The sequence below is a fragment of the Nerophis lumbriciformis genome, linkage group LG09 (assembly GCF_033978685.3).
Source record: "Nerophis lumbriciformis linkage group LG09, RoL_Nlum_v2.1, whole genome shotgun sequence".
Taxonomy (NCBI): Eukaryota; Metazoa; Chordata; class Actinopteri; order Syngnathiformes; family Syngnathidae; genus Nerophis; species Nerophis lumbriciformis.
Genome location: NC_084556.2, coordinates 54,933,559 through 54,957,450, shown reverse-complemented (window position 1 = coordinate 54,957,450; position 23,892 = coordinate 54,933,559). Strand labels below are relative to the sequence as shown.

The 23,892-nt window shown below is 38.6% G+C and overlaps 1 protein-coding gene across 1 annotated transcript; it reads left to right on the top strand.

Annotated features, from left to right (window-relative positions):
• The first annotated feature begins 6 nt into the window (after positions 1 to 6).
• Positions 7 to 19,143, top strand: mis18a (MIS18 kinetochore protein A). The gene is made up of 5 exons (XM_061962856.2): positions 7 to 438; positions 602 to 668; positions 3,506 to 3,628; positions 11,265 to 11,367; positions 18,096 to 19,143. Exons 1-5 carry the CDS (start codon positions 180 to 182, stop codon positions 18,162 to 18,164), a joined length of 621 nt encoding a protein of 206 aa, XP_061818840.1. The 5' UTR covers positions 7 to 179; the 3' UTR covers positions 18,165 to 19,143.
• The last annotated feature ends 4,749 nt before the right edge of the window (positions 19,144 to 23,892 follow it).

Below are 23,892 nucleotides of genomic sequence, written 5' to 3'. Positions count from 1 at the left end.
AATGAAAATAAGTAACTTAATAAATCTATGTCCACCAAAAAAAAGACAAACTAAATAAAATCGACGTTTAGTATATTTTGCCAGGCACAAAATACCGAAGCGGAAGTGTTTAAGACGGAGCTCTCTTGCTTCCTCCCCTCGCTCGAGTGTGCTCGGATTTTAACCGCGAATATTTAAAAATGGCGTCCCGGGGAACGTCTATTTCCAAAGCCGCCAACAAACCAAAGAAAAGTACGTTGCTTTCCGACGCCCTCAAACTTGCAAACAGCACATTCGAAACGCGAACTTTAGACTCCACCTTGGTCGGAGAAAGCAGCCAAACGGTAGAAGACGATGACGGGCCGGCGGTGTTCGTCTGCGGGAAATGCAGGCTGCCTGTCGGGGACTCCATGTCTTGGGATGGAGCCGAGGACCAACACTGTCAAATACGCTTAAAAAGTGAGGTTTTTTTTATCATATAAATATATAATTTTCAATAAAAAAATATAGAAATAACATGACAAAAATATTATATAAATAACAATAGACGACAACAGTAAGTAACAATGGTGCGTTTAAGTTCAGCTCGGAAAATCACTGCCCTGATATGTTTTGATTCTAGGGACCACTGACAATGTTTTCATCGGAAATGACTCTCGGCTGCATGAAGCCAGCAAAGGTTATCTCTGGTAAGAAACTCCCGTCCATCTTTCACAGTGTATATTAATATTATTTTTGTAAACATTTTACAATCGAAACCGGAGCCGCCAATATGATGTGCAGTGCATTTTTCAAAGTACCACAAGTCTTGAACTATAGAGCGTTTTCTAATGGCAGGAATCTGCACTTTTGAGTGAAATACGGGTTATTACGGTAATCTACGTCAGATCAGCTGCAAGCAGAGTGGGCGGGGTTTGATTACACGGAAGTAGATTTCTCCAACAAAGCTCTGTTGTGCAGAAAAGTGATGTTATATGGATAATCCATCCATCAAAAGGTTCAGAGAATCTGGAGAAATCACTGAAACCAACATTGAATGACCGTGACCTTCGATCCCTCAGACGGCACTGTATCAAAAACCGACATCAATCTCTAAAGGATATCACCACATGGGCTCAGGAACACTTCAGAAAACCACTGTCACTAAATACAGTTGGTCGCTACATCTGTAAGTGCAAGTTAAAGCGCTACTATGCAAAACGAAAGCCATTTATCAACAACATCCAGAAACGCCGCCGGCTTCTCTGGGCCCGAGATCATCTAAGATGGACTCATGCAAAGTGGAAAAGTGTTCTGTGGTCTGAGGAGTCCACATTTCAAATTTGTTTTTGGAAATATTCGACATCGTGTCATCCGGACCAAAGGGGAAGCAAACCATCCAGATTGTTATTGATGCAAAGTGTAAAAGGCAGCATGTGTGATGTTATGGGGGTGCATTAGTGGCCAAGACATGGGTAACTTACACATCTGTGAAGGCACCATTAATGCTGAAAGGTACATACAGCTTTTGGAACAACATATGCTGCCATCTAAGCGCCGTCTTTTTCATGGACGCCCCTGCTTATTTCAGCAAGACAATGCCAAGCCACATTCAGCACGTGTTACAACAGCATGGCTTCGTAAAAAAAGAGTGCGGGTACTTTCCTGGTCCGGCTGCAGTCCAGACCTGTCTCCCATTGAAAATGTGTGGCACATTATGAAGCGTAAAATACCACAATGGAGACCCCGCACTGTTGAACAACTTAAGCTGTACATCAAGCAAGAATGGGAAATAATTCCACCCGAGAATCTTCAAAAATGTGTCCCCTCAGTTCCCAAACTGTTACTGAGTGTTGTTAAAAGGAAAGGCCATGTAACACAGTGGTGAACATGCCCTTTCCCAAGTACTTTGGCACGTGTTGCAGCCATGAAATTCTAAGTTAATTATTATTTGCAAAAAAATTTAGTTTATGAGTTTGAACATCAAATATGTTGTCTTTGTAGCGCATTCAATTGAATATGGGTTGAAAAGGATTTGCAAATCATTGTATTCCGTTTATATTTACATCTAACACAATTTCCCAACTCATATGGAAACGGGGTTTGTACAACGAAACTTTGTTTTCAGTGCAAACCGTTCAAGATTAGACCAACAAACAGTTTACAGGGTTAGAGAACAGGAACGCTGATGGGTCCCCGTAAAAGGTGGGAAAAAGGTAAAACGCTGGGGAAAAAGATGAGTAAAAAAATACAATCTAGACTGGGCTCCTAAGGGGACCCAGTCTGGAGTGCGAAAAAACCTCCATGCCATGCACACATAAACATGTTACATATAATCACGACAACTCGCAACGGCAAAAAGTTCGACTCTAGGTGTCGTTGAGGAGGGAGGGAGGTCAAAAGCGTCCATCATTGAGGAGTCATCGGGGGGGATGTTTTCAGAACAGCCTGCTCCTGTTGTTGCATCAAGGCCATTCGAGGGAGTCAAATCAAATGGTTAATCATTGGGAAAGGCTGTAATACAGCATCAATCACAAAATAAACATTTTTGGCACGTAGCTTTTGGCCAAAAGAGCGATACAATCTAAAATATTGATCTTCTGCATCCATCACAACAGTTCTTGTCTCGTGTGCTTGGAAGGTGAACCAAGCAGAGCTATCTCGGCAGAGCCCGAGGAATTTAGCAGGGAGGCGAAAAAAAAGTCTTATCTTTAGACAAAAAACAAGCCCATGCAGTAAAGGGAAGCAATACAACATAAATCTCTCCCAACTGAGCCACGCCATCTCGTATATACATAATTAGGGCTGTCAAAGTTAACGCAGCAGCGATCTTTTTTTAACGCGTGATTCATGTTTTTGACCCTTGGCCCGTTCCGTAGTTTGGGGAAATGTGTAATGGCGTCCAGTAACTGTTGAGCCACGGCAAAAAGTGAACCAAGCAGAGCTATCTCGGCAGAGCCCCAGGAATTTAGCAGGGGGGCGAAAAAAAGAGTCTTATCTTTAGACAAAAAGTTAAAGTAGCAATGATTGTCACACACACACACTAGGTGTGGCGAAATTATTCTCTGCATTTGACCCATCACCCTTGATCACCCCCTGGGAGGTGAGGGGAGCAGTGGGCAGCAGCGGTAGCTGCGCCCTGGAATCATTTTTGGTGATTTAACCCCCAATTCCAACCCTTGATGCTGAGTGCCAAGCAGGGAGGTAATGGCTCCCATTTTTATAGTCTTTGGTATGACTCGGCCGGGGTTTGAACTCACAACCTACCCATCTCAGAGCGTACACTAACCACTAAACAAGCCCATGCAGTGAAGGGAAGCAATACAACATAAATCACATGAGGACTGTGACTTAGATTAAAATTGTTGTTAGAGAAGAGATTACTAAAATGTAAATTTTGCCACATTAGCCGCCACGTTTGTTGTTAGCATTGATTAACCCGGAAATTACTGACACTAACCCTCACCAGCCGCCATCTTGGCGAGGTGGCGGAAGGGGAGGCACTAATTAGTTGACAACTTCTGCTAATTTATTGCTCTCCCTGCAGTATCGTCAAGGATCTGTTGTGCCGAGGCTGCCACTCGGTGCTGGGCATGGTCTACTCCTCCACCCCCAAGAGGCTGGACAGCAAGAGATTCACTTTCTGTTTCAACGTGGCCGACATCGAAAGGTTTGCTCAGACTGCGGATTGTAGAGGGCAGACGTGCTCACTTTTCATCGGTTGGATGTGTGTGATTAGCACTCGGGCATCATGGCCATCAAAACTTGGTTCCATACCAGCACCCGTGCCGACGTAAACGGGAACTCCACCGACGGATAATCCTTGATATCACTCGACAAATCTTTTTTTGATAAAGTACAGGGATCTATTCCATTGCATAGTTTGATTTTTTTATTGCTTGTAAAAGCTTTTAATGGTAAGATCTAGACCCCTTCCATACTCCCAATAGTTAGCGCGCCACTTGCTGCACAACAGCCATCTTGGCTTAATTGACCACTCCCGAGAAGAAGTGACGTTTGGAAATACAAGCAATATGGCAACAGCAGCCGTGATGTCCAACAGCACGAGCTACCAACAGAGCACTTCCTCACTATGCACACCAGTCAAGTCACAGCAGGCAAGGTGCATTCACAAACCCCCGGAATTGTGAGCGTCAACATTACAACACAAGCAAAGGGGGTTTTTATGCTCATTTTGTGTTTTATTTTTTATTGTTTTTGATGTAATACGTATATAGTGGATTTTTTAAATGTACTACTTATTTATGGATACATTTAAAAAAAAAATTTTTTACATTTCTAGCCTGTTAAAACATTACATAATGATATAAAGGAATATAATTGGGTTGTTTTTTTAAGTTTTGTATGTTTTCCATTGTTTTTGGAACCGGTTCTGACACCGTTTAAAAGTAGTGATTTAGCACTAGTATGAGTTAAAATGTAAACAATACTCATCTCTACTGAACGTGGTACTGCTTGAAGAGCAACAGATTCTGCCTTCAAAGTTGTTCTTCTGCTGTATAATATTTATTCACCTGAGCGATGCTCAACTCAAATTTGTTTATTCATAGCAAGAGATCGACTGAGAGCCCGAAACCGGCGCCGATATTTGGTATTTTGACGTATCTCAATATCGGTAACCTTTTTCTTTGGACAACTGCAAGAGAACTATGTCAGCAGGTACAATATATACACATATGATACCAGTATTTAGTATATACAACATATTAGTTAAGTAGATGTTAATAACCATATATAACGTCTTAGAATAGAATAGAAAGTACTTCATTGATCCCTGGGGGAAATTCAGCACCACAGTTTGCTCACAATAGACAATAAACACTTAGGTATTTTTTACATGTGAATAATATAAATACAGTCTATTATACAGCATTATTCACATGTGAATAACATAAATACAGTCTATTATACAGCATTATTCACATGTGAATAATATAAATACAGTCTATTATACATCATTATTCACATGTGAATAATTTAAATACAGTCTATTATACAGCATTATTTACATGTGAATAATATAAATACAGTCTATTATACAGCATTATTCACATGTTAATAATATAAATACAGTCTATTATACAGCATTATTCACATGTTAATAATATAAATAGTCTATTATACAGCATTATTCACATGTAAATAATATAAATACAGTCTATTATACAGCATTATTCACATGTGAATAATATAAATACAGTCTATTATACAGCATTATTCACATGTGAATAATATAATTACAGTCTATTATACAGCGTTATTCACATGTGAATAATATAAATAGTTTATTATACAGCATTATTCACATGTGAATAACATAAATACAGTCTATTATACAGCATTATTCACATGTGAATAATATAAATACAGTCCATTATACAGCATTATTCACATGCGAATAATATAAATACAGTCTAGTATACAGCATTATTCACATGTCAATAATATAAATACAGTCTATTATGCAGCATTATTTACATGTGAATAATATAAATACAGTCTAGTATACAGCATTATTCACATGTGAAAAATATAAATAGTCTATTATATAGCATTATTCACATGTGAATAATATAAATACAGTCTATTATGCAGCATTATTCACATGTCAATAATATAAATACATTATACATTTAAGTACAGTCTTGTCTGCTTATCTGTCAAAACTCCCGTATTTTAGCGGGGAATCCCGTTTTTGTCCTTCTTTCTTGGCGTCTTACCGGTCCTGTTTTCGCAACGCTCAGAATGTGGGCTCATTAAATGAGCGCGGCCAGTTTCATGTTCCGTGATTCAATCAAATAACGCGACAGATGGATGGACATGAAGACGACAGAAAAGATGTCTCTGCCAAAAATCCAAACTTTGTGTAAATATCTTGACGGATATGAGATGATTATGTTAGTAAAGAAGGAGCAGGCAGCAGCTCACACATTCTCATACTTTCTGTAACATCCAGGAAGAAATTATGTCAGCCGAGTTGAAAAATGCCTTCACAATAATATACTTGAAGGAGCCCAGGGTTGTTTTTATTTAAATGTTCACAGTATTTCAGAGTTCTTCACGAGGAAACCTTACAATGTATTAAATCCATAAAAATGTTATAATATTGTACACAATGGATTAGATGAGTTATTGTGATGTAGAGAAATGCCATGTTTTTACCAATTTTCCCCAAGAGATTTTTTTTTATTTTGAAATACAAATGTTGATGCTTCTTAGACACACATAATAAAGGTGTTTTCTGCTAAATTAAACACAACATCAAACATTATGTTGCTACTGGTACCACCTTTCCTAAAAAAAACCTGACATAATTTTCATGTTTAAATAACTTTTGCTGCTAATGAATATCGGCCTCCTTGACTACTAAAAAACGTATCGTCCCTGAAAAAAACCCATATGAGTCCACCTCTCTTCATAGCATAGTAGCATGTTTTAAAATGCTGGCTCCTTTTTTATTGACCCGCGGCCTTTTGTAGCAACAAAACTAAACACAAGAACAAAATGATAAAATATCGCAAAAATGCACGATGTACAGAGAAAAGGCTGAAAAGTTGACACTAATAAATAATGATAATGACACAAGGCTTTGTCTGTATATTGATAGATGCGTCTCAATGAATGATAGTTCAATTCAGAAAGTACAACACTTATATTCCATAGATTTACTACACACAGTGAAATATTTAAAGAATATACGTCTTGATTTGTTCATCATTGATATCTTTATTGTGTCAGGCTGGGCGATAAAGCGATATCGTATATATTGCGATAGACACGTAATCCATATTAATAAAAAAAATGCGTTTGATAACATTTTGGATTTTTTTTTTTCTTTGTGGGAAGTATGGAAGCAAGGTTGGTTGCATGAACAAAGGCACTCGCTCTCTGGTAACTGAGCAACGTAGGAAGTGATCACTGATCAGTGGGAGTGACAGGCTTCGAATTTTGACTTCAGGTCAAGGCAAGTGTTGCCTTAAAGGAGGGCTCATATTTTAGGGCACCAAGGCAAGTTAGAAGGGCACCAATGCAAACATTATTTTCTTTCAAGGCAGGAGCTCCAATGTGTGCGTGTGCGTGCGCGTGCGCGTGTGTGTGTGTACAAGTGTATATGCTTGTGGCTGTCCATCGATTACGATGATGACGTTGCTCCAGTAATGGGTTATTGAGGGGGGTTTCGTATATGCCATTGCATGTGGCTGTGCAGGCCAATGCGTGACCCGCATGGTTTGCCACATGAGTGTATGACCTAACTCAGGGGTCGGCAACCCGCGGCTCCGGAGCCGCATGCGGCTCTTTGATCACTCTGATGCGGCTCAGCAGCTTACTTGCTGAACCCCCCAATTTTCCCGTGAGACTTCCGGATTTCAGTGCCCCTCGCAGAAAACTCCCGGGATTAATATTCACCGATATTCACCCTTACGGCTATAATTAGGGCGTGCCATGATGGTATAACATTTGGCGCCCTCTACAATCTGTATTAACAGCGTGCCAGCCCAACACTTGTTATACAATATGCATCTTCTGCTTGCACACGTACGTGACAGCAAGGCATACTTGGTTGTATCCCGGGAGAGTTAGGGCTGCATGGGATTCTGGGTATTTGTCCTGTTGTGTTTATGTTGTGTTACGGTGCAGATGTTCTCCCGAAATTTGTTTGTCATTCTTGTTTGGTGTGGGTTCACAGTGTGGCGCATTATTAGTAAGAGTGTTAAAGGTTTTTTTTTATACCGCCACCGTCAGTGACTAAGTATGCCTTGCTGTCACCAACGTGAGCAAGCGGAAGCCCCATACAACGTGTGGCTGTTCAGGCACGCTGGTTGTAGTGGGCGCTATATGCTGTACCATCATGGCACGCATGACGCTGACAAACGCCATTCATTTAAAACCCGCGTGCCGCACCAGCTTTCAAATTCCACATAAAGGTGTAGGCAGCATGTCTGAGACCCCTGGTTTATACATAGCACAAAGCAAAAAAAAAATATAATTTGTGAAACTGGTCAAAATGGCTCTTTGACTGGTAAAGGTTGCCGACCCCTGACCTAACTTATAGTAAAGTTGTGTATAAACAAATATATAAAACGGCATGCAATTTTCATTCCATTATTGTTTACATCAGCGACTTGTGTTCAACGTTTACAAAAAAGTAAACAATTTGTTGACAGCCAGGAATCAAAATAAACAATCACGGTACAGCGCATAAACAACATTGACAGGTCTAGAACTGCTGAGTTTGGAGGGCAAACAATGGACTAATTTAGCACTCTATTTGAACAATGAAATGAACTAGGGATGTCCCGATCCGATGTTTGGATCGGATCGGCCGCCGATATTTGCAAAAAAATGCGTATCGGCAAGGCATGGGAAAATGCCGATCCAGATTTAAAAAAACTCCGGTCCGTGTTTTCCAACACACCGATTTAAATAATATATTCCACTTTTCTGCTGCTCCCTAATATCCGTTCCGCATTTTCCAGCACACCTTCAACACATCCACAGGTCTGTGGATTCTCACGCAGTTGCTTTTAGCTGCTGGCATTACACGACAGACTCTTCTCACTCTTTCCTGTGTCTCCCTCTCACAGACAGCAAGCGCACCTTCTTACACACGTCACATACTGTCACGTCATACGTCACATACGTATACGTCCTCACGGAGCAGAGAGGTAGCAGCATGCTAACGTTAGCTGTGATGCGAGCGCAGCCGGGCTAGCAAACTTCCCTCTAAGGTGCGCACCTGTGCAATTGCGCACTGCAAATCTATGCCACGCACAAAATCAAATAAAAAAATAAGCGCATTACAATTTTCGACACACGGACACGACAGAGAAAACAGTTTTCGTCATCATTGTTCAAATATTGTAACGTCTGTCGAGACGCTTATCTCCATTCGGTGCCACACGCCCACACCATCAAAATGCAGAGGCAAACATTTCCAGATCAACACCGTATGAAAAAATTAGTGATTTTTTTAGTTGTGATTTCCCTCTCTGCATGAAAGTTTAAAAGTAGCATATATTAATGCATTATGAAGAAGAATGTTTTAATGTAGACACATAGAATCATCATACTGCTGTGATTATATGCATCAAGTGTTCATTCAAGGCTAAGCCAAAATATCCACATATCTCTGGTGTATCGCAATATGGCCTTAAAATATCGCAATATTAAAAAAAGGCCATATCGCCCAGCCCTAGTTCAATGATGCCATTTCTGTTTGTCATGTATAATTTTGTCTATTTTGTGTTTATCCTTGAATAAACAGGTCAGTTTCTTCTTACCAACCATTGTGTATTATTCAAACTCCCCTCATTCAGCTGGCTAGTTGTTATCAAGAGTACTAAAACCCTTTTCAACATGATTCTGACAACTAAGTAGGCTAAATAACTTTAAACTTTAATACATGCTCGGATAGGCCAGTATCGGTCAGTATCGGTATCGGATCGGAAGTGCAAAAACAATATCGGTATCGGATCGGAAGTGCAAAAACCTGGATCGGGACATCCCTAAAATGAACCTACCTAAAGAAGTTGTGTAGCTTGTTACATTTTTACCCAACAGCCTGTAATTGTTCCTGTTTTCTCTTTTTGATTCGTTCCTTACTCGGCATATTGAGAGCTGCAACACCTGACGTCCTTCCAGATCCTAATTCAACTAGTTAATCTCTGGGAACAACTCGGCTCTTCTGGTTGTCAGTTAACCTTTGACACACGCTTCCAAAATGTCTGCGCCTGTGTTGTTTATACCGATTAACCTTAATTAACAGACTGCCTTTTCAATAAAAGGACCACAGCTATGGAACTCTCTACCTGACACTTTGAAAAGTATACCTGCACTTGTCACTTTCAAAAAACAAACACAATTGTGGCCAGTTGAGCAACAATCATGTTCCCATGTTTAGTTTTTACTAATTTTTACTAATTGTTTTTTATCTAGTCTGCACTTTGTCTGTGTTAATAATAATAATAATATTATTTGTATTATTATTATTATTATTATTATTGGCTTTTATTTAGTTTGCACTTTGTCTGTATTATTACTATTATCATTATTATCGACTCCTCTTTGCCTTATTCTTTTTATTTTCCTATTTTTAATGATGTTAGATCTGTGTTGTTGTTGTAGAGACAGGTGTTGTAAATTAGCTTTAGCTACAAACACTATGATGCATACATTGGATAACTGTTTCAGATATTTATGTTTCTGTATCTGTCCCTATTTCAAATAAACCTTTATATACATATATACCGTATTTTTCGGAGTATAAGTCGCACCGGCTGAAAATGCATAATAAAGAAGGAAAAAAACATATATAAGTCGCACTGGAGTATAAGTCACATTTTTTGGGGAAATGTATTTGATAAAAGCCAACAGCAAGAATAGACATTTGAAAGGCAATTTAAAATAAATAAAGAATAGTGAACAACAGGCTGAATAAGTGTACGTTATATGAGGCATAAATAACCAACTGGTATGTTGACGTAACATATTATGGTAAGAGTCATTCAAATAACTATAACATATAGAACATGCTATACGTTTACCAAACAATCTGTCACTCCTAATCGCTAAATCCCATGAAATCTTATACGTCTAGTCTCTTACGTGAATGACATCAATAATATTATTTGATATTTTACGCTAATTTCACAGACAAACTATGAAAAAAACTGCGACTTATAGTCCGAAAAATACGCTAATTATGCCATGTCTAAAACAGTTGAAAATGTTTTTATCAATTTATTCGACGAAACAGTTACGTTACAACTGTCCTGTCCATTAACCAGTAAAAAGTTGCATGTTCTTGCCGTGGTTAAATTCGAACCCTGGAGTGACACGCTAACCGCCAATCAGGTGACGGTATCAACTATCACGTGTTTGGTTGATTCTTTGTATGGAGTGAGAAGTGAAAGTCAAAATGAAGAAATTGTGGATAAAAGAGGTTAAAGTCACCTGTACAGTTTGGCACTTTTTTGGATTTTTTTTTTCCTCAAAGGGACCGTAGTCAGACCAATGTGGTCTGTACATGAGGCGAGGCAAGACCGCTAATACCACACCACCTTAGTCGCGCTCACCCTTTAGAGCACAGCTGTAACTAAACATTTGATACACTACAGGTCATAAAAATACCAATAATTATCAACATCGATTCTCAAATATTGTGTTACAGTTTCAAGTCATATTGCCCAGCCCTAATCTATAGTACATGTGTAATATCATTATTCCTACCAATGTGTATATTTATGACATTGTAGTGTTTGTTCTCTTCCTGTGTCCTTCACCAGCTACGTGCTGGGCTCAGCCAGCCAGATGTTGGCAGCCGAGGACCCCAAGGAGCAGCCGGTGACCGTGGAGTACAAAGGCCGTGTTGAAAAGCAGATGTTTGAGGTAAACCATGATTGTCTCCTCCCCTTGTCATCTCTTTGTCTGCTTGCGTTAAAAAAACAACAGGTCAATGCCAACAGCACGGAGTCTTTAGGCCAGCTCTTAACACGAAACACTGATCGATAATCAATGACATCATCACTAGTTTCAGGCACGAGCTCACCTCAACCTCTAAAATATAATGTTTAAAAAAAAAATTACATTTCCATTTTTAAGTTTGTTTTTTAATCCTCCCAAAGAGTTAAAAAAATGTTGAATAAGATTATTATTAACAGAGAGTTTACTTGAATGGTAGGAGGGATATTTCTTAATCACCCTTTGTTTGGAGGGGGGAAAAATAGTCAGCAGTTGTCACGATGGCCAGCAGGTGGCGGTGTCAGCAAGCCTTTTTTTTATGACTACACCACATGGACAAAAGAAGAGCATGTGGCGGAATCTTTGTTACTGGTGAGAAAAACATGTTTGTGCCAGTGCGACATCTTTTCTCAAACAGGTTGGGCAATTTTAAAACACTATGACAATCGTGTTAACTCATAACTAATCACCATCATTTGTGGCTTTTAACGACCAAAACATGTCAGTGTCAATCAAAATGTAAAAGGATTTTTATGTTGGATATAACTCAGGGTGTACCTAATGGAGTGGCTACTACGTGAACAAAGCTTGTATTGTCTTGTGGGAGCTTTTTTTTTTTTTTTTTTAATCCAAAACCTGAATGAATGAAGCCTACATGTGTCAATCAGTCAACAGGTCCCGCCCACCTATTTGTGCTGCAGCTTAGCCCATATTTCCCAATATGTGGGCTAATATTTGCATATCCCAATTTACTAAGTGTGTAGCCCGAGGGGTCCTCCTCCGTGTGGCTCCACACTGACACATTACCGCTGCTAATGATGCTAAATGCTTTTACCGCCGCGAGGTAATGACACAATCAAGACCTTTTTTGTTTAAAAAAAAAACGAACAAAAAGACTCATGTTGGGCCTTCTGGAACACTGGAAAGCCATCTGTGTATGAGACAGTAAAATACTGTTGGACTTTTAGGTACATTACAAAACGATTTTGTTCCCAAACTGTACAACTAAAAAAAAACAAGGTTTTCTAAAACCAGGAGCAAACTGAAACAGCGCATTTGCTCAGCCCAGTACTGCACTCAATTTTGGACTCCATGGGTAGCATACATTCTATTTGTCAACCGTTTAAAATAAGTGTGAGAGATACACAATAGGGCAGGGGTGCTCACACTTTTTCTGCAGGCGAGCTACTTTTCAATTGATCAAGTCGTGGGGATCTACCTCATTCATATATATCATTTATATTTACTTATTTATGAAATATATGTTTTTGTTAACAAGTTAAAGGTGTTTAATGATAATGCAAGCATGTTTAACACATATAGTTAATATTGTTAATACATTAAAGGTGTTTAAAGATAATGCAAGCATGTTTAACACATATAGTTGATATTGTTAACAAGTTAAAGGTGGTTAAAGATAATACAAGCATGTTTAACACAAATAGTTAATATTGTTAACAACTTAAAGGTGGTTAAAGATAATACAAGCATGTTTAACACATATAGATTCCTTTCATTCATGAAGACAAGAATATAAGTTGGTGTATTACTTGATTGTGATGACTTGCATTGATTGTAATCAGACAGTGGTGATGATAACGTCCGCATTTTCGAATGGAGGAGAAAAAAAGTCCTCCTTTCTGTCCAATACCACATGAAAGTGGTTGGTTTTTGGCATCTCTTCCTGTTTTTAAATCTCTCTTAAAAACATACTTTTATTCCATGGCTTTTAACACTGAGTGACATCCATCCTGCAATGGCGCCCCATAATACACCTGCTGTGATCCTGTTTTTATGTTTTTATGTTTTTATTAATTCTATTTTAATTATTTATTTTTTATCATGTTCTGTTTGTGTTGTGTTGTGTTTGCTCGGTACTCGTTTTATCTTTTAACCTGCTCATTGTACAGCACTTTGGCTACCCCTGTGGTAAATTTTAAATGTGCTTTATAAATAAAGTTGATTTGATTTGATTTGATCTTATTTGTCCAGCTTCCGTACTCTTTTGTATACACTTTACAAGAAATACATTGTCGGCAAACTCCGTAGCTTGCTAGCTTGTGCACGCCAGCTTTCTGAGACTCTTATTTTGGTAGTGCAGGCAGGATGAAGCAGATCTTTTATTGTGCAACTGTGCAGTCGGTCTTTGGAGTTTTGACGACAGGTACGGCGCCAGAGTCTGTTGAAATAAAGTGTTTCTCGCCTTCCAGTCGGTAATTTTAATGAGCTGGCAGCAGCCAGCGTCATCTCAGAAGACCCTCGGGTGCCGTGAATGTCAATCAAGTGACGAAAGTGACGTCATAGTGAAGATTTATGATCGCTCATTTTTAGGACTATTTTTTTAATGCCTGGCTGGTGATCGACTGACACACCCTCCGAGATCGACCGGTAGATCGCGATCGACGTAATGAGCACCCCTGGACTAGAGGGCAGTGGGAGCGATTCAGATAGGGAAGATGCTGTGAGAGGCGGGTGGGACCTGATATTCAGCTGGGAATGACTAAAACAGTAAAAAAACACAATATACTCTATTAGCCACAACACAACCAGGCTTATATTTAATATGCCACAAATTAATCCCGCATAACAAACACCTCCCCCCTCCCGTCCATATAACCCGCCAATACAACTCAAACACCTGCACAACACACTCAATCCCACAGCCCAAAGTACCGTTCACCTCCCCAAAGTTCATACAGTACATATATGTCCCCAAAGTTACGTGACATGCACATAGCGGCACGCACGTACGGGCAAGCGATCAAATGTTTGGAAGCCGCAGCTGCATGCGTACTCACGGTACCGCGTCTGCGTATCCAACTCAAAGTCCTCCTGGTAGGAGTCTCAGTTGTCCCAGTTCTCCACAGGCCAATGGTAAAGCTTGACTGTCATCTTTCGGGAATGTAAACAATGAAACACCGGCTGTGTTTGTGTTGCTGCAGTCGGCCGCAATACACCGCTTCCCACCTACAGCTTTTTTCTTTGCTGTCTCCATTGTTCATTGAACAAATTGCAAAAGATTCACCAACACAGATGTCCAGAATACTGTGGAGTTTTGCGATGAAAACAGACGACTTAATAGCTGGCCACCATGCTGTCCCAAAATGTCCTCTACAATCTGTGACATCACGCGCAGGCGTCATCATACCGAGACGTTTTCAGCAGGATATTTCGCGCAAAATTTAAACTTGCACTTTAGTAAGCTAACCCGGCCGTATTGGTATGTGTTGCAATGTTAAGACTTCATCATTGATATATAAACTATCAGACTGCGTGGTCGCTAGTAGTGGCTTTCAGTAGGCCTTTAAGGGAAGAATGTAATACAAAGTGTCAAGACAGAATCAACTCTGCTGCTGCAACAACAGAGATCCAATCTATAAGTGCCTAAGATACACTATATTGCCAAGACTATTTGGCCACCTGCCTTTACTCACATATGAACTTGAAGTGCCATCCCATGGAATTGTCCAAAATGTTTTGGTATCCTGGAGCATTCAAAGTTCCTTTCACTGGATGAGAATCAGCACCTCCGAGTCCGAGTCCATGGTTCTCGCCCGGAAAAGGGTGGAGTGCCCAATCTCCGGGTTGGGGAGGAGATCTTGCCCCAAGTGGAGGAGTTCAAGTACCTCGGAGTCTTGTTCACGAGTGAGGGAAGAGTGGATCTTCAGTAATGCGGACGCTGTATCGATCCATCGTGGTGAAGAAGGAGCTGAGCCGGAAGGCAAAGCTCTCAATTTACCGGTCGATCTACGTTCCCATCCTCACCTATGGTCATGAGCTTTGGGTCATGACCGAAAGGACAAGATCACGGGTACAAGCGGCCCAAATGAGTTTCCTCCGCCGGGTGGCGGGTCTCTCCCTTAGAGATAGGGTGAGAAGCTCTGCCATCCGGGAGGAGCTCAAAGTAAAGCCGCTGCTCCTCCACATGGAGAGGAGCCAGATGAGGTGGTTCGGGCATCTGGTCAGGATGCCACCCGAACGCCTCCCTAGGGAGGTGTTTAGGGCATGTCCGACCGGTAGGAGGCCGCGGGGAAGACCCAGGACACGTTGGGAAGACTATGTCTCCCGGCTGGCCTGGGAACGCCTCGGGATCCCCCGGGAGGAGCTGGACGAAGTGGCTGGGGAGAGGGAAGTCTGGGCTTCCCTGCTTAGGCTGCTGCCCCCGCGACCCGACCTCAGATAAGCGGAAGAAGATGAATGGATGGATGGATGGATTGAAAATGGAAAAAGATGGGGGGGGAAATATTTGTTTTTGTTTTAGTATGTTTTTTGTTTGAGGACAAACATGACACAAACCTTCCCAATTGTTCGAAAGCCCAGTGTTTAATATGTTTGTGTGTATGCTTCACTGATGAGAGTATTTGGCGAACATCGTTTTGTCCTACTAATTTCGGCGGTTCTTGAACTCTCCATAGTGTGGACTATGACGCAACAGTTTGTTTACATATCAAATATTCCACTCCTTTGTCTCATTTTGTCCACCAAACATTTTATACTGTGTGTGAATGCACAAAGGTGAGCTTTGTTGATGTTATTGACTTGTTGGAGTGCTAATCAGGCATATTTGGTCACTGCATGACTGCAAGCTAATCAATGCTAACATGCTATTTACTAATGTTACTAATTTACTAATGTTTTTTATTGTAAAAATGTGTGGAATATTCAATTTCAACATTTCTGTCAACAAAGATTTGTTTGAGCCTGTGACACAGTCATTTTGATAGTAGGCTATTATAGCTAGACACTTACATCATGTGTTGCCTTCATTATAACACTTATATACGGCTTTTCATTTTTTGCGGCTCCAGACGGACTTGTTTTTTGTATTTTTGGTCATATATGGCTCTTTCAATGTTTTAGGTGTATTATTAAGTACAAACCCCGTTTCCATATGAGTTGGGAAATTGTGTTAGATGTAAATATAAACAAAATACAATGATTTGCAAATCATTTTCAAGCCATATTCAGTTGAATATGCTACAAAGACAACATATTTGATGTTCAAACTCATAAACCTTTTTTTTTTGTTGCAAATAATCATTAACTTTAGAATTTGATGCCAGCAACACGTGACAAAGAAGTTGGGAAAGGTGGCAATAAATACTGATAAAGTTGAGGAATGCTCATCAAACACTTATTTGGAACATCCCACAGGTGTGCAGGCTAATTGGGAACAGGTGGGTGCCATGATTGGGTATAAAAAATGCTCAGTCTTTCACAAGAAAGGATGGGGCGAGGTACACCCCTTTGTCCACAACTGCGTGAGCAAATAGTCAAACAGTTTAAGAACAACCTTTCTCAAAGTGCAATTGCAAGAAATTTAGGGATTTCAACATCTACGCTCCATAATATCATCAAAAGGTTCAGAGAATGTGGAGAGATCACTCCACGTAAGCGGCATGGCCGGAAACCAACATTGAATGACCGTGACCTTCCATCCCTCAGACGGCACTGTATCAAAAACCCACATCAATCTCTAAAGGATATCACCACATGGGCTCAGGAACACTTCAGAAAACCACTGTCACTAAATACAGTTGGTCGCTACATCTGTAAGTGCAAGTTAAAGCTCTACTATGCAAAGCGAAAGCCATTTATCAACAATATCCAGAAACGCCGCTGGCTTCTCTGGGCTCAAGATCATCTAAGATGGACTCATGCAAAGTGGAAAAGTGTTCTGTGGTCTGACGAGTCCACATTTCAAATTATTTTTGGAAATATTCAACATCGTGTCATCCGGACCAAAGGGGAAGCGAACCATCCAGACTGTTATCGACGCAAAGTGTAAAAGGCAGCATGTGTGATGGTATGGGGGTGTATTAGTGCCCAAGGCATGGGTAACTTAAACATCTGTGAAGGCACCATTAATGCTGAAAGGTACATACAGGTTTTGGAACAACATATGCTGCCATCTAAGCGCCGTCTTTTTCATGGACGCCCCTGCTTATTTCAGCAAGACAATGCCAGGCCACATTCAGCACGTGTTACAACAGTGTGGCTTCGTAAAAAAAGAGTGCGGGTACTTTCCTGGCCCGCCTTCAGTCCAGACCTGTCTCCCATCCAAAATGTGTGGCACATTATGAAGCGTAAAATACGACAGCGGAGACCTTGGACTGTTGAACGACTGAAGCTCTACATAAAACAAGAATGGGAAAGAATTCCACTTTCAAAGCTTCAATAATTACTTTCCTCAGTTCTCAAACGTTTATTGAGTGTTGTTAAAAGAAAAGGTGATGTAACACAGTGGTGAACATGCCCTTTCACAACTACTTTGGCACGTGTTGCAGCCATGAAATTCTAAGTTAATTATTATTTGCAACAACAACAAAAAATAGTTTGAGTTAGAACATCAAATATGTTGTCTTTGTAGTGCATTCAGTTGAATATGGGTTGAAAAGGATTTGCAAATCATTGTATTCCGTTTATATTTACATCTAACACAATTTCCCAACTCATATGGAAACGGGGTTTGTACACGAGTGTGAGGTTTTTTTGGACTTTTTTCTTTGGGTTCCACACCGGCGCTCCTCGCCACTCCGCACCCACCCCAATCATCTTCACCCCCCCGCATCCTTCCTCGTGGCTTCCCGCCGCTCCTTTTTTTTTTTTTTTTTTTTTAATTTCCCACCTGTCTTATTTCCTCCCCCCTGCGTCAGATGAAGGAGCTGGTGGTCTCCATGGCTGAGAAGTTGGAGGAGCTGGAGTTCGGCGGTCAGGAGGCGTGACGCAAATATCGTGCACCTTCCTCCATGCCCCCGTCCAAACAAAGACAGTCTGGCCCCGCCCCGACTCGCTCCTCGCCATCAATCACCCTGTCAGCACAAGCGGGGGCGGGGGCGGGGGGCGGGGGAAAACGCTTATGTCAGCACATTACCGCTTCGATCGATTTTACTTGTCTTTCCTACAAATAAAATGTTTTTTTCAAACAAAGTGGGTTATATTTGTGTAATCTCTTCAATTAGCAACATCCGGGGGAGGGATTTAGGAGTCAAGCGGCGCGTTTGAAGGCTTTAAGGTCGTGGCGGGCGATTACCGGCGCTAAGTACGTTTGTTTACCAACTGCCCTCTAATGTGCCTAGCAACACTTTCTACCACGGCGGCGGGAAATAAAAAGCCCCCTTGCCGCACCCGACCTCGGCCCTCCTCCTCCTCCTCCTCCTCCTCCCTCCACGAGGTTTCATCAGCCTCTTCTTGCTTCATCAACAACAACCGCGTCCAACCAGCACGCCGTATCCGCGGAGCCGTCACGATGGCAACAGGGAGCACGTGCTAAAACGGATGCCTGTTGCCACACACACACACACAGGGGGAGGAGCTAACAGCTAATCGGTGTGTGTGATGATGATATCCTCCACCCCCTCCCTTCCTGGAAACAACAAGCAAACCACATGTTTTTGTTGTTGCCAGATGTTCAGCTCACATTCATACGTTTATCTCCACCTGTGACCTCTGAGGTCACACACGTGCACTTTCTCCAGGTGTGTGAGAAAACACACTTCCATGAGTGAGACGTTGTACGAGCGAGTCACCAGATGACCTCACAGGCTTGATACATTTTGAAACCCATTTCACCGCTCGCCGCCTTTATTGCAGCAGTCGTGGCCTCGGCCAATGGGGCGGCGCCGTTAAAAAAAAAGAGGCGCTCCCCACTCACCGGTGTGGTGCACAAAGGATGAATAACGCAGTCGAAGCCGCCGCCCATGAGGAAGCAATGTTGCCATGGAGGCAATGAAGCCTCCGAGGCGGCCGCCAGCCAATAGGAGCGCTCGCTGCCCGGGTGCAGCCGGCCAATGGGGGAGCGGGCTGTTGCCACAGACACCGGCACCTGATTGGCTGAGAGCGGCTCTTTGATGACATTTCTGTTCTTGTTTTTTCCCTTTTTTGGGGCGGGGGTCGGGAGAGGAGAAAAAAACATGTTGAGCAACTTGGGAAATAACTTAAAATATGTGTTTATGAGTGCAGTACGTCATATTTAGGGGGAGGATTTTGATTAGGATTTTTTTCAAAGTTTTTGTTAAAGTATTTGTATAGTTTTTATTGAAAAATATTTTTTTGTTTTATGAAGTATTTTTATTTAGTTGTTTTTTGGTAGAAAAAATATATTGAGTTTTTATGAAGTATTTGTTTTCTCTAATCATTTCATTCTATGTTGGCTTTTTGATGAAATAAAGTATTTGTATTGTTTCTTACGTATTTGTTTTATTTTTGTCAAATAATTTTTAGTTTTTGTGAAGGGTTTTTGTTTTTTGTAGAAAAATCATATTGAGTTTTTATGAAGTATTTGTTTTCTCTAATAATTTCATTATTTGTTGGCTTTTTGTTGAAATAAAGTATTTGTATTGTTTCTTACGTATTTGGTTTGTTTTGTTTTTTGTTAAATAATTTTTAGTTTTTGTGAAGTGTTTTTGTTTTTTGTTTTTTTGTACAAAAATCATATTGAGTTTTATGCCCATCCATCCATTTTCTACCGCTTGTCCCTTTTGAAGTATTTGTTTTCTCTAATCATTTCAATATTTCTTGGCTTTTTGATGAAATAAAGTATTTGTATTGTTTCTTATGTATTTGTTTTTTGTTTTTGTGAAATCATTTTTAGTTTTTGTGAAGTGTTTTTATTTAGGTTTTTTTGTAGAAAAATCATATTTGGTTTTTATGAAGTATTAGTTTTTTGTAATAATTTCATTATTTGTTGGTTTTTTGATTAAATAAAGTATTTGTATTGTTTCTTACGTATTTGTTACTTTTGTATTTGTGAAATAATTTTTAGTTTTTGTTAAGTGTTTTTATTTAGTTTTTTTGTAGAAAAATCATATTGAGTTTTTATGAAGTATTTGTTTTTTGTAATCATTTCATTATTTGTGGGCTTTCTGATGACAGTATTTGTATTGTTTCTTATGTGTTTGGGTTGTCTAATTTTGTCAAATCCTGTGTTGGCCCTGCGATGAGGTGGCGACTTGTCCAGGGTGTACCCCGCCTTCCGCCTGAATGCAGCAGAGATAGGCTCCAGCAAAAGGGACAAGCGGTAGAAAATGGATGGATGGATGGATTTTTAGTTTTTATGAAGTGTTTTTATTTAGTTTTTTGGTAGAAATATCTGATTTACTTTGTGTGAAGAATTTGTATTTTCTATTAATTTTATTACTTGTGGGATTTTGATTGGAAAAAAATAATATATTTTTAAAAATTCTGTTTTAGTTTTGTAGAAAAATATTTTTATTATGAAATATTTGTATTTTGAATTGTATTTTAATATTTGGGTTTTCAGTAGAACTATAATTTGGGGTTTATTTGTATTCATTTATTTGTAGTTTTTTGTGAAGTACTTTTTATTTTATTAATTGTAGGGTTTTTAAAGTAGAAAATACATTTTATTTTTATTCATTATTTGCAGGGGGATTTTGTTGAAAAATCATACTTGCTTTTGGTGAAATATTGGAATTTATGTGTTTTTTTATAACATATTTTTTTGTTTTTAAGTATTTGTATTTTTGGATGTGTTCTATTAATAAAATATATATATTTTTTTATAACTAAAATGTATATTTTGGTAAATTATTTAGTGGTGCCTTAAAGATTTTTTTTCAATTAAATATATACATTTTACTGGACGTGTTTGTTGTCAGTAAAAGCATTTAGGCCATCATAATTGTAATATTCTACTTTATAAAAGTGTTTTTTTCCCCTTTCATTCCATAATTAGTGCAAAAAGCCACACTGTATGTATACTGCCTTTACAAAGATACTTCATCAATAATAAACATTTAAATTGTTTTTAATACATGTCTATCGTCCTGGCAACCATAAAGAATGTTCCTAAATGGCTCAGTGGGTGTTCCATGATCCTCACTTGTTGTCAAATTTTGTTGTTGTTTTACTGTTTCAAACAAGTCAATTCTGCAACAAGCCAGATGTGTTCGCTAATCGTCTTTGTGTGGGTGTGGGTGTGTGTGTGCGTGTGTGTGGGTGAGTGTGGGTGTGTGTGTTTAATGCAATAGAAAAGCTTGGCACTTGTTGAAAATAACCCAAATCCTCTCAGAGTGCTCAAAGCCTTCATTAAAAACATCTGTTTGTCTATTTAACCCCAACAAACAAACGTTGTGATTTCCTTCACCTTTTTGTTTAACACTCAAATCAATATGTTTTTCAAAATAGTATTTCAATACCTTGTGTTGCGTTTTTCTGCTTGTTCCGTCTTCTTATTCTCTGGCAGAGCAGGTGCTGCGACGATTGATCGATTAGAAAAAAAGCTTGGATTTATGTTCCGTTGCTTCGATTAATCGTTTGAGTGCAACCAAAAAAATGTTATAAAATCCAGACCGCATTAAAGAAGAAGGCGGAAAGTAAAAGAAGGTAAATATAAGAAAGTAGATGGAAGGTAGTTTAAAAAAAAAAGTAAATTGAAGGTAATTAAAAGGTAAAAATAAGGTAATTTGAAGGTAAATAAAAAGTATTAGAAGGATTTTAGAAGGTAAAAGTGTCATGTCTGTATTATCATGTTTTGTTTTAAGTCATGTTTTGTTTAGTTTGTCTTTTCACTCCCTTGTCTGGTCACCATAGCAACCATTAGTTTTCACCTGTCACGTCACGCACCTGCTTCACGTTTTGAGTCACGCACCTGCTTTCACTAATCATGTCCATAGTATTTAAGTTTTTTCATTTTCTGTTGTTCGGCCTGACGACCTCACACCACATTTATGCTCTGTCCATTGTTTCATGTCCATGTTCACGCTGCTCCTTTTTTGTCCAAGCCAAGTAAGTTTTTGTTCCATGTTTATAATCTTTTTGTTTTTCATAGTTTATTCTCCGCCACTGTGCGTGCTTTTCATTTGTACTTTTTGCTATAGTCTTTTGGTTTCATAGTTTATTATCCGCCACTGTGCGCGCTTTGGTTTGATCCTTTTTTGTAGTTCTAGTGTTTCAATAAGAAAATGTACCTTCATTCCCGTCTCGCCCGTGCCAACTTTCCGTTGCATCCCGGAAAAGCAAACTCCCAAGATCAAGTCGTGACAAAAAGAAGTTAAATAAAAGAAAGATAAATGGTTAAAAAAATAAATTTAAGGTAAATATAAGAAAGTAGATAGAATTTAGTAAATAAAAAGTACATTAAAGGTAAAAAATAAGGTAGATAGAAGGTAAATAAAAAGTAATAGAAGGATTTTAGAAGGTAAAATAAGTTAAATAGAAGGTAGATAAATAGTTAAAAAATATATATATATGAAAGTTGATAGAAAGTAGTAAATAAAGGTTAAAAAATAAATATAAGAAAGAAGGTAGTAAATAAAAAGTAAATTGAAGGTAATTAGAAGTTAAATAAAAAATAGAAGGATTTTAGAAGGTAAAATAAGTTAAATAGAAGGTAGATAAATGGTTTAAAAAATTAATTTAAGGTATATATAAGATAGTAGATAGAAAGTAGTAAATAAAAAGTACATTAAAGGTAAAAAATAAGGTAGATAGAAGGTAAATAAAAAGTAATAGAATGATTTTAGAAGGTAAAATAAGTTAAATAGAAGGTAGATAAAATAGTTAAAAAATACCTATATATGAAAGTTGATAGAAAGTAGTAAATAAAAAGTAAATTGAAGGTAATTAAAAGGTAAAAATAAGGTAATTAGAAGGTAATAGAAGGATATTAGAAGTTAAATAGAAGGTAGATAAATGGTTAAACAAATAAATATAACGTAAATAAGTGGTAAATATAATATAGATAGAAGGTAGTAAATAAAAAGTAAATTGTAGGTTATTAAAAAGTAAAAATAAGGTAAATAAAAAGTACTAGAAGGATTTTAGAAGGTAAAAGAAGTTAAATAGAAGGTAGATAAATGGTTGAAAAAATAAGGTAAATAAATGGTTAAAAAATATAACTAGAAGGTAAATAAAATGTAAAAGAAGGCAGATAGAAGGTAAAAGTAAATAAAAGGTAAAAAGTATAAATATCAAAGGTAAAATTATTTAAATAGAAGTTAAATAAAAGGTAAAAAAATGCAAATAGCAGATACAAGACAGCAAATAAAAGGTAAAATAAGGTAAATAAAACTTCAAAAAATTTAAGAGTGTAAAAAAGGAATAAAGAAGGTAAAAGCAAAAAGGTAGAAGTAAATAAAAGGTCAAATAAGTAAAGATAAGGTTAAAATAAATAAAAGGTCAAATAAGTTAAATAAATGGTTAAAAAAAGAATGTAGAAGGTCAAAGAAGGCAAATGGAAGGTAAAAATCTTTATTATTTCAATTATTTCCCCTAAAATACGCATTGAGGCTATTAAGTGTCCTACCTAATTACATGATTAATTAACAAACTAATCGATAGATTACTCAAATAATGTCATCATGTGTTTATGAGCAAGGGCGACACATCTATGAATGGTGGTCCGCCACGAATAAATGAAAGTATGGGAAACACTGACATTTACTGCATAAACATGTCATAGTCAAGTTGTCAGCTTGTTGAGGGCTTTTA

What these genes read in the sequence shown, in the direction of transcription:
- mis18a (XM_061962856.2), top strand. Translation starts at nt 180, where the DNA reads ATGGCGTCCCGGGGAACGTCTATTTCCAAAGCCGCCAACAAACCAAAG. An exon ending in CTGTCAAATACGCTTAAAAA is followed by an intron (nt 439 to 601) that starts GTGAGGTTTTTT and finishes TTTTGATTCTAG; the next exon opens with GGACCACTGACAATGTTTTC. An exon ending in TTGAAAAGCAGATGTTTGAG is followed by an intron (nt 11,368 to 18,095) that starts GTAAACCATGAT and finishes CCCCTGCGTCAG; the next exon opens with ATGAAGGAGCTGGTGGTCTC.